Source organism: Apis dorsata, unplaced genomic scaffold, assembly GCF_000469605.1.
Source record: "Apis dorsata unplaced genomic scaffold, Apis dorsata 1.3 scaffold_407, whole genome shotgun sequence".
Classification (NCBI taxonomy): Eukaryota; Metazoa; Arthropoda; class Insecta; order Hymenoptera; family Apidae; genus Apis; species Apis dorsata.
In genome coordinates this window covers 70,538-81,470 of record NW_006263665.1, presented here as the reverse complement: position 1 = coordinate 81,470, position 10,933 = coordinate 70,538, and the positions used below count along the sequence as shown (strand labels likewise).

At 28.1% G+C, this 10,933-nt stretch overlaps 1 protein-coding gene and 1 long non-coding RNA gene across 4 annotated transcripts; one reads left to right on the top strand and one right to left on the bottom strand.

Annotated features, from left to right (window-relative positions):
• Window positions 1-5,005: 5,005 nt before the first annotated feature.
• LOC102677351 (nuclear RNA export factor 1-like) lies at window positions 5,006-6,968 on the bottom strand. Of its 2 annotated transcripts, none has more exons than XM_006619302.2 (2): window positions 6,831-6,968; window positions 5,006-6,722 (listed from the first exon to the last, which is right to left on the bottom strand). In XM_006619302.2, the coding sequence occupies exon 2, from the start codon at window positions 6,632-6,634 to the stop codon at window positions 5,060-5,062; it is 1,575 nt and encodes a 524-aa protein (XP_006619365.1). In that variant the 5' UTR covers window positions 6,635-6,722; window positions 6,831-6,968; the 3' UTR covers window positions 5,006-5,059. The 2 variants fall into 2 exon arrangements, with proteins under 2 accessions (XP_006619365.1, XP_031368110.1); XM_031512250.1 differs by having other exon boundaries at window positions 5,006-6,739; window positions 6,831-6,965.
• Window positions 6,969-9,600: 2,632 nt separating this feature from the next.
• On the top strand, window positions 9,601-10,568 carry LOC102677494. 2 transcript variants are annotated; one of them, XR_004150990.1, is made up of 2 exons: window positions 9,601-9,950; window positions 10,473-10,568. It is a non-coding gene; the product is annotated as an uncharacterized LOC102677494 (long non-coding RNA). The 2 variants fall into 2 exon arrangements; XR_422288.2 differs by having other exon boundaries at window positions 9,780-10,159.
• The last annotated feature ends 365 nt before the right edge of the window (window positions 10,569-10,933 follow it).

Genomic DNA, 10,933 nt, shown 5'->3' with positions numbered 1-10,933 from the left:
TAAAAAAAAAAAAAAAAAAAAAAAAAAGAGAATTACACGTTCTAATAATTATTTCCCTTGTGTACATTCTGATCGAAATCGATTTTTAATTTTAATTCCAGACTTTTAAGGAATAAATATTTACCTGAGAGCTAATTATATAGTCGTGCAACGATTGCATATGCGAACACCGAAGATAGAACAACGATCTCGTGCTCGAGGATTCACGAAGATTCTATAAGTCACGGGGGAAGGGGATATTTCTCCTAGTCTTCGCCACGTGAGAAAGTGAAAGCAAAAGGCGAGCGCTCGAGGAGGCATCCTCTATGTAGCGAACTCGATTCGTCCGTCTCTTCGGTGATCATCCTAAAAACCGATGCTCTCCGTGCCCCCCGAGCTATGAGCGACTCGTTATCCTCTTATGTAGATCCTGTCGAGTCAACTGTTGCACCATTTACATCATATCAGATCTAGATACATTTGAAATAATATAACGAATATCTTATTTCAAATAGGTATTTTTTTTTTCTATTTGTTATTAATTATGAATTTATTATAATTTAAAAATTTACGATATATTTAAAAGATTTATTTCAGTAGAAAAAAAATATATAAAAATGCTTGCAATAAGAAAAACTTTTAAAGCTCAATCCTGACGAACATTTAATGTTCGTAATATTAATAAATCGATAATTCGGTCGATTAATTGAGCAAGAACTATCTATAAATACAAACGATTCGAGTTGAAAACAAGGTTGGTTAATTAAAGATCTGATTAGTGTATCGATAGAAGATTAATTTTCTTAATATTGCAGGCAAGGTCTTCTTTCGTTAGTAGTAGGAAGAAGACGTGTAAAAAAAAAAATATGAATTTATTTCGAAATAAATTCATTGATATGGCGAGAATATGATTTACAAATCGAAAATCTCGTACAAAGTACAATTAACGCTCTCGAGATCTTAATTACGGGCCTCTTGTTATTGTGACAGAGTGTGTAACTCCGTGCGAAAACAAGAATTATCCACTCGCCGCTATTCTCTTATGTAATCCATACCTAGTCATCATGTATACATCGTCTTTAAATTTTAACACTCATAGATGATTAACTCTTAGTGGTCATCGATAAATCTAATTAAATAGAAGAAAATTAGATAAGATCTATTTCTATGGAATCACATTTAATTCAGACGTTCGATAATTTAAACTCGAACATTGATCAATTTTCATTTCTATAATAATACAATCAAGAGATTCCAAGAGAAATCTTTCCCATGGCACAAAGACCTTATTGGTAAGCTTCGAGTAATTTTCCAATAGAAAATAATGGGAAGTGCTCCACTTTTTATCGAGAACGCAGCCGGTCGTATTCTTCCCGATATTATTTCCATTAAAAAAAACAGAACAATTGATATTTCTCACAAATGCAATCTGATTCTGTTTAAAAATCAAGACGATCGGTACCATTTGGAGGAACCGTGAACAATGCTCGAACGGTTAATTTCCGATTTGATAATGGCAACGGATTGTCGCCTGATGCTTCGTTGTCAGTGGACGTAACTTTCACCGGAGCACACACGACGATGATACAGTGTGTCGTGCGTGCGCGAATCCTCGAGTAAAGTTGCATAAACGCGAAGCCTTCTGGGGCGGCTTGGAACGTGGAAGTTATACAAGCGGCCACTTCTGAGAGACTTTCCAGACGACAGACTGAATTCTTTCCAGGCAAGATCTTGGCTGATGAACTTCGTCTTGACTTTGGAAAAAATTATTGCGAGAATTTCCTGTCTTACTTCAAATGTAACTGGATGGACCCTTTCTTTCTTCTTTATTTTTTTGATTTTATCTTGATTTAGAAGAAACAGAAATTTACCTGCAAGAGATCATTGATCAAATTTAATGAAAGATTTATAATAAAAGAGAAGTTTCAATGATTACCAAATCGGTCAAATTGATTGTGCAGATTAATTCTTGTTGAAACGAATATTTAATTAAATATATATAATTATTTTTGTAACATTACTTTAATTCATCTATATATCACATCTATAATATATGTAAACACATGAAATAAATCAATGAGTCTATTAATAATTTTCTGAAATCCATAAAAGGAATAAAAATTTATAAATCTAATTAAATAGATTAATTATGATCGGATTAAATGTTATGTGGATTTCCAATGATTATTTGAAAAAATGGTGAAGAAGAAGAAGAAAAAATGGTGAATGCAAATATGTAAAATAATTATTTCTATTTCTTAGAAAGAGAAAAGAAAATTTCACAGATTTTGATGTAGATGAAAAAAGTATTAAAACATTAGAATGTAAATAAACAGTGGAGGGAAATTGATGAAAGCGCGGGATGTTGCGTGATTGGAGGCAAGTTTCATTAGAAAGAACGGATCAGAAGGCTAATTGGAAGAAGCGTAGGAAGCATGCATTCATTACTGGAGAAATGGTGCAACTTGGTTGTATTTTAATTCGCAGAAAATCTCACGAAATTACTTGTGTTCTCTTTCGAGTCTTTTGTCTCACAAAAGATCTGTTACTATAAATTTTTCTCTTTCATTTTTTTTTAATTGAATTTCATGAAAGTCGATCCTTGATAGGAAACGAGTGTGTTCGACAGGAACGAAACGCAAACCATGGTCCGTGTCGTAATTACGAAATCGTAGGATCGGTCTCGTGCTATAAATGTGTCGTTACAGACTTGAATCTGGCACAAGGATGCGTTATTTGCTCGGTTGAATCTTGTCATTTTATTTTCTATCCTAACACCGTTACACTTCTCTCTCGTGCATAAAATTTCCATAGAACCGATATAGTTCGACTTTCTCTGACGTGTTATCGATGGTAGGCATCTTCGTGTATCGTTTAACTCATGGCGTTTCGGTTGAAACAAATTGCTTCAAAGGCATTGTCATTCCACCACTTTCGCAGCCTGATTTTTTCTTCTCTTATTTCTTCAATAGATCAAACTACTTTCGCGATGCAATAGAAGAAGTCGAATGATGCGTAGACAATGGCATACATGTTATCTTCGATTTTCCTTTAAAAAAAAATCTCAAGAATCATTCGTCAAGTATATAAATTAAATAGTTTTGATAGAAGAATATCATTAGAGAAAATTTCACATCATCTAAGTTAAAAAATATAAAATATTATTCTAAAAATAGAAATTTCAATGAATCCATTTTGATAGTAGAAAAAATTTATTTCTCAAAATAATGATTCGTCTACACTCAATACTGTGTAAAATAAATAAAAATCGTGAATCTTTGATGAATTATCAGAATTTGATCTATGATCTGTATATTGTTTAATGTTACGAAATCGGCGATCAATGTCACGCAAAGTCCAACAATTCTTAATCTGGATTTCGTATCGAGAAACTTTGAGAAAGACGAATCAGGAAAGCAATACGAGAGCCAAGACGAACCGATCGAAGGAAATTTTAATTGGATGGGCACATAACCTGAAATAATCGTGAGGGTCGATTATTATTTTTTTTTTTTTTTTACCAAACAAAATACTCGTGGGAGGTTGCCAACGATCTCACACAATAATCATTTTATTATACCGCTAAGCATATGCTCCGTCAGGTCTCGTAATTGTTAGTAAAGCGAGTTGCTCGACTAACACGTACGATCGCGTAACATGCGTTATTGTCAGGCGAATTTTTTTCCTTCGTAGCATCTTCTTGCGATGGAACCAGGAAATGAAGCCTGGTTGCGCAATGGGAAGCGCTTTCTGAGAGATAGAATCTCAAGGAAAACGTGAGGACGATTATTTAGCCCTGATAGTTCGTTTAGCTCGTTCGCTATCTCTGGTTCGCTTTTGCCCAATTTTCCCAGTAAATCTGAGAGAAGAGAAACAAAATTACTTTTATATTCTGCATTTTAAATTTGAAGAAATTTTTTACGTACAATAAAAATAAGTAGTTGAAATATTGTTTAAGTAAAAAGTACATTATAAAATGATCTTATTCATGAGTAACATCTTTCATGTAACCTTTTAAGCGTGGTAAATCTTGCTTTGAAAGAGTTTCTAACTTATAAATCACATACAAAGTTTCATTCATCCACAGTTTTATTTGCTTTGTAGACGTTCATGTTAATTCAATAGATTGTCATTTTTGCTACTGTTGACATGGATACGTTTTTATAGGAATTCACAATTTATCGATTACTAGAATTAATTATAAGATTAATAATATTTTTACAAGAATAATATTTTATGATGTTTAGATTTTTTATTAAAATATCCAATTATATTCTATCATAAGAATCATTTAGCATTCAAAGAATGTAAAATATGATTTAAGCCAAGGATTAGATAAACAATTTATAGTATTAACGATATTTAAAAAGAGAGGGAATAGAAATGTTTTGATTCATTCACTTGTCTCCCACAATCAATGTAATCCTTGAATGTATAACCTTTTGATGAAGTCAGTGAACATCCTCGGGTTTTGTTAAATGCCAGACGAGTAACATCACGACACGCTCATTGATCTATGATGGTATTGAATGTATTCTAACATAGAATTACTTGAGAGAGAAAAAATTCTTTTCTGTCAAGGATATCACGTTTTTTTATCGAAGCCATATCATTTCTTATTATAGCGTTGAATTAGAAATTCTGATAGATTCCGTTTTTATATGAATGCTATTTAAATTATAAAAAAATGTGAATTATATAGGTTATTTTAATATTTATAGAAATAAAAAAAAATATATTAAATTCAAAATAGTTTATTGTAGATGAATTTTATATTTTTATATTTTTCTTAATAACGTATTTCATAAAATAAGATGCATTTACATTTTATTTTATATCAGAATTCATATTATGGTGCCATCTATTGAACAAAGTTTCAAGTTAACAATAGAGTGTATTTATGAGATAATTATATTTAAATTATTAATAAATATTAACATATAACACAAAATAATACGAATTGAGAAAATATATATTTTTTTAAAGCATTAAATTGAGTATCTCATTTTAAAAAATAAAAAATCTATAAGTTAATATATTTTCTATATTTACAGTTTCATTATTAACCTAAAAAACAATACTATCTTGAAAATGCTTCAGCAGGAATAGCCGAAGATTTATAATCCTTCATAAAATTTGAAATCGCTTTTCTTATATTCCATTTAGCTTCTTCTAAATATGTTTGACACCAATCTTTGTTTAATGAAGTTATTTCTGTAAATTTATTCAATAATTCTTTTTTCTCACTCGAGCTAAAGCAAGATGGTACGATTTCGTCGTAAGAAATTTTTGTTTCTATACTATTTGGTGATATTTCTTCTGTAGTAGCATTTACATAGTATTGATCATTTATGATATTGTATTCATGATCAGGGCCAGCTTGGAGAATGAACGTTCTATTAAACCATAGAACTTGTGACGAATTATTCATAGTTTTAAATAATCCACAAATCGAGATTACTAAACATTTGTTATCGTCGAATATCAAGTCGCATACAAAAGATTTTCTATCATGATAGGATCGTGGTAATCTTTTTAAACCACCTAAAATATTATCCTGTCCATAATAAAGATGTTGTCGTTTCTTATTTAGGTCTGCAGTTTTTAATAAATTTCTATTTGCTGTAAATTGAACTAAATTTTTTTTATGAGCCATAGATGATGGAATTCCAAAGCTCATAGAATAAAATGCATTTTTATAATATAATCCTCTTAAAATTGTTCTATCACTTTGATCATATAGATTGAAAAAATGGTTAATAAATTTGCTAACTAATTCTTCTCTGGATTCATTTTTAAAGTAATTAATATATGTCAATGGTAAGCCATATGTTTTAATATAAACTCCATCCAATTGAATTAAATTAGGACAGTATTTCATTGCAGAATCTATATATTGCTTTGAAGTACAATAATTTTCACACAAAGGATTTCCATCTAGCCATAATTTCAGTATGCAGAGATTTTTTAAAGGGGTAAGTGCTTCCATAGCAATTAAATTATTATGTCTCAAATCCAAATATTTTATGGAAGTCAAACTAGAAGTTTCTATAGGAGTTAAATTGAACAATTCATTTTTCTGAAGATTTAAGTGTTCTACTGTGGCAATTGCAGTCTTTGTTAATTTTAAAACATGATTAAAAGTTCTCTGTTGGGATAACGGACAATAAGCAATTTTAGACATGTCAGGATCTTTATGAAATTCTTCCAGATCCAGAGTTTTTTTATTAGGATCATATTTTTTGGTCAAAGCAGTCAGAAGTAAAGGTTGAAGATTAATTTTCAGATCATGAATGGATGCAAATCCTAAAGTAACAATTAAGATCAGTGGATCTCCTTCTGGATTTTTGATTATTAAATTAGTTTTACATAGTTTGTCAAGAGCATGAGCACAATTACGAGCCAAAAAGAAAGTATCTTCTCCATTGATTTGATATTTCACAGGGATCAATTCTGCTGGTTCAATAGCATTTAATATAGCTTTTAATACTGTTTCTTTATCATATTCAGTTCCTTTTAAAATTTTAATTTTGTGCCACACATCTGAACGACCCATTAATGTCCTTTCTTGAAACATTGATCCACCCATACTTATTTTTATCGCAATAGAAGAATCTAATTGCATTGATACAATAGGTAAATTTGTTCGTTGCATTTTTATTATTTATTTTTTAATTCACTAAATATGAATCCACAATAGTCTCAGTTGAAAACTCTTTCAGTATTATGAAAATTACATATTTCTGAAAAGAAATGATTTCTATTTACATTGTTAGGTTAGACTTTTTACACAGAAAAATTGCATTTAACACAAAACGATATACATTAAAATAAATACATTAAAATAATACTTCTCCTAATGATATTGAAAATAATAAATAAATTTATATTTTTACTTTAATCTTCATTTTATTTATGATAGCATTTTATAGAACTTTGCGTTTCATATTCCGCAATACCGATCATTTAAAAAAATAACGTTTCTGATATGCATATTGGATTAAATTTTAATATAAAGTTATAAATAAAATATATGACTGAAAATATATTTTTAATTTTTAATTTTTAATATTTTATTTTTAATATTTTATTTATCAATTATTATTATAATAATAAAATTATTATTTTATTTTTACAATATATTTTTAAATATTATAATAATATATTTAAAATTCGTTTAGTTTTATATAATAAATTTCAAAAATTTATTTATTATAATATGAATATTAAAATTTTATTTCGTTTTGCCTTTTTTTAAATAATGCAAATTTTACGAATCATTTTTATATGTTTTAACTTTTTCCAATTCATTAATTTATATGTTAAATTAATTTTAATAATTTTAATAATAAAATATGTTAAAATATTTTATATTTTCAATAAATGATTTTAGGATTTTGATATTATAACATATATTTTCACAATAATTAAATTAATAATTAAATAATAAATTACAAAATATTATAAAATACAATATTTCAATTTTTATACGGTTTTAAAAGAAAAAAAAAACCGCGTAATTCTAACCAATCAAAAAATTACTGTTTTTATTGTACATGATAAATTAATTTTAATAATTTATTTTTATTATATTTACAATAATAATCTTTTTTTATTACATTTTTAATAAATATGTCTTCCTAGGATTTCGATATTATAGAAATTAACTATTCGAACATATATAAATAACTATTGGAATATATATAACGCAATACATCAATTTTCACGCGGTTTCAAAACAATAATAAACCGCGCAGGTCGAGCCAATCGAAATAATTCTCTACATGGCGTCAGTCTGTTATTGAAAATCGTAGCGAGTGGATGTGTTACATTGCTAGAAGTATATTTGAGAAAATTTTTATTAATAAGGTATTTTATTATAATTTACATATTATTACTAGTATAATAAAGCCTTGTTTAATTCGTATGAATTTGTTTAATCATTTATTAAGCATTATTATCAAAATTAAATAATCTTTTAAACTTTTTTTCGTTTTACAAATTACGTATTACGTATTTACGTATTACGTATTATGTATTACGTATTTACGTATTAGCAATGATTTGTATTATAAAGTTTGTTATTATAAAATTTATATTTTAAATCAGATTTAAATTATTGTTATTTTAATTTAATATAATTTTTATTTTAAATATATGTTTTACCGTTTTAATTTTTATTTATGCAAATTATCATTTGATCATTAAGATAGTTTCGAAAATATAATAATTTATCTATACGATTAAAAGACATAATAAATTTTAATAAATTTCATGCAAATATAATAAGATTTTAATTATTTTTAAAAGATATAATTATTATAAAGTTTTTAATCTTTTTATTTATAAAAGTGAAGATAAATTATTGTAAATAATAGATTTGCTTTCGCAATAGTTTGTTTTGCATAATGATAAAAAATTTGAATGTGTAAATGCGCGCAAAAAAAAGAATTTATTTGAAAATAAGTAGATTTTTTCGTTAAAAAAGGATAGATGAGATGTGGATAGATCTCCAATCTGCAATAATTTCTACAAGATGAAATCATTATTATTTATAATCATATCCTTAATACAATTATAAATTATATATTAAATAATATAAATTAGTTTGTTCCATGCGTAATTAAATAAAGCATTCATATAAAAAAATATGATTTATCACTTGTAGATAACTTATCCATTAGCTGACTGACTGTCTACTGTAGCTAAAAAACTTACCGACATAACTTTCGGAATAAAACATGTGTATTTTAAAATATTCACGAACAGAATATACATATTTTAGAATATTTATATATAAAATATGTATTTTAAATGTGATTTGTATAAGAAATTGTATAAGAATACGTATAGTTTCGATATATCTAAACACTAAGCCAGTCATAGAAATTATGCTTTCTTCTATTAGATAAATATAGCTCAATGGATAAGAACAATAGGTATCCGTCAGTGTCGATATAACATCGTATATAATTATTTATAAATTTTGAATAAATATTTTAATATAAAATATTTATTGTTATTAATTTATTAAAATTTACCATTTTTGGAATATTTTTGGAGTATTGTTTTGGAGAAAAGTTATAATTGTTGATTTAAACAATATATTTGTATATAAATTATTTTTATTTAACTTGCTTTCTACAAACGTAATAACAATTGATTTTTAATTTTTTCATTGAATAAAAGTGTCATAGATAATATAAATATAATAATTTATCTGTATTCATAATTTCATTTAGTTCTAATTCTAACCACTACGAATATTATAATCTTATTCTGTACTCGGTAATCGGTAAGGTTGAGAATGACACTAAAATGATAAAGCGATTTTCTAGAATTTTTTGACATAGAAAACATAGTATTTGATTTATTCATTTTAAATTTGTAATATTTATTAGAATATTAGATGCTATTAATTATTTTTATTGTATTAAATTATAAAAATTACACAAATTGTGATTATATACATTTTCTTTTTTTTTTCTTTATGTTTACGATTTTTAGGGGAAAGTTGATTCATTTCTATCTATTTCTTAATACATATAGCATGAACGATTCAATTTGTATAATCAATATTCGTTATCAATCACTTTTTTTTTTATAATTTTTAATAGGAATAATACGATAAATTGAAAAAATTGAAATTCAATTGTTTTTTTTTCTCTCTTAATTTTTCCTATTCTTCTATGTTTCAACGAAGAATATGAGAAAATGAATTTCCACCAAAATTCGTAACAAAAAAATCCTCGAAAAATTTTATCACAACGTTGTGTTACGATATCGAAAAATGCATAAGTTTGAATCTATTTACAAATCACTTTTATAATCAATCATGGTACATCAAGTGTTAAAACTATGGACTTAAAATCATCCAATTCGAAATAGATGGAAAAACCAACAACGGATACCACGAAGTATTTTCACGCTAGGCAAAGGTAACCAGATATGTTAATGCCTGGTCGATCGAGGTAAGTACGTATTACCGTGCAACGTGTAACGTTATCGGGACAGAATTACCGCTCCAGAAATGGTGCGTGGTCCGGGTTTCCTTTTAAATGTGTTATTTCGCGAAGCTCGTGCCCAATCATGCACGAATGCAACAATGAACAGGGTCGAAATAGGGGGATAGAAGAGGCAGAGACCGGTGATTTGACCGGAGGCAGGCTCAACAAGCGTTGTTCGTGTACATGTGTGGTGTGTGTGTGTGTGTGCGTGCGCTCGCGTATGTGTGTGGATCGAAACCGCCTTGGGCGATGCTCTTCCGCATTTCACGTTTTAAGGAAAGGAAAAAAAATCCTTATGCGTTGAACAATCTGCTGGTTGGCACTATAGATCACTATAGATATATAGATATAGATGGACACACGTCTATTTTTGAATGCGTTTCAATTAAAATTCTAAAATTTTTTATATCTACGAAACTCGAAATTGAAACTTTATATGGGATATCGAAACTCTCGAGAAGCATATTTTTTTTCTTCTTTTCTTAGGTAAGGAGATTTCGTTAAGAATACGAAAATCTTAATGATCGTCGATCTTTGAAAATGTTCAAACCGAGATTCTTAATAATAACACAATTTTTTAAATTGTTGTAATGGATTCTGGAAGCTTCGAGTATCCCATTCCTAATTTTAAAAATTATGGATAAATTATATGCAACGTATCATAGGCTTCGAATTAGAATTTAGAATTTTTAGAAATTCGAAAAATCGTGATTCTTCGACCCGATTTCCCGAGGAAAATCGTTTTGATAAAAATAACGCCACATGCCGATTTCGCCCAGTCGCTCGGTGGTTGGTCAAGTTCAACCTTACCTTAAAGGTACGAACGTATATATTTTTCTCTCGCAAAGCCGCGTATCCAACCGGCCGCGTTAATGGCGAGGACCGTGCACGGTGACCTCGAGGAAGAACGTGGAAGATAATCGTGCCACGTTAAATTCGCGATTTAG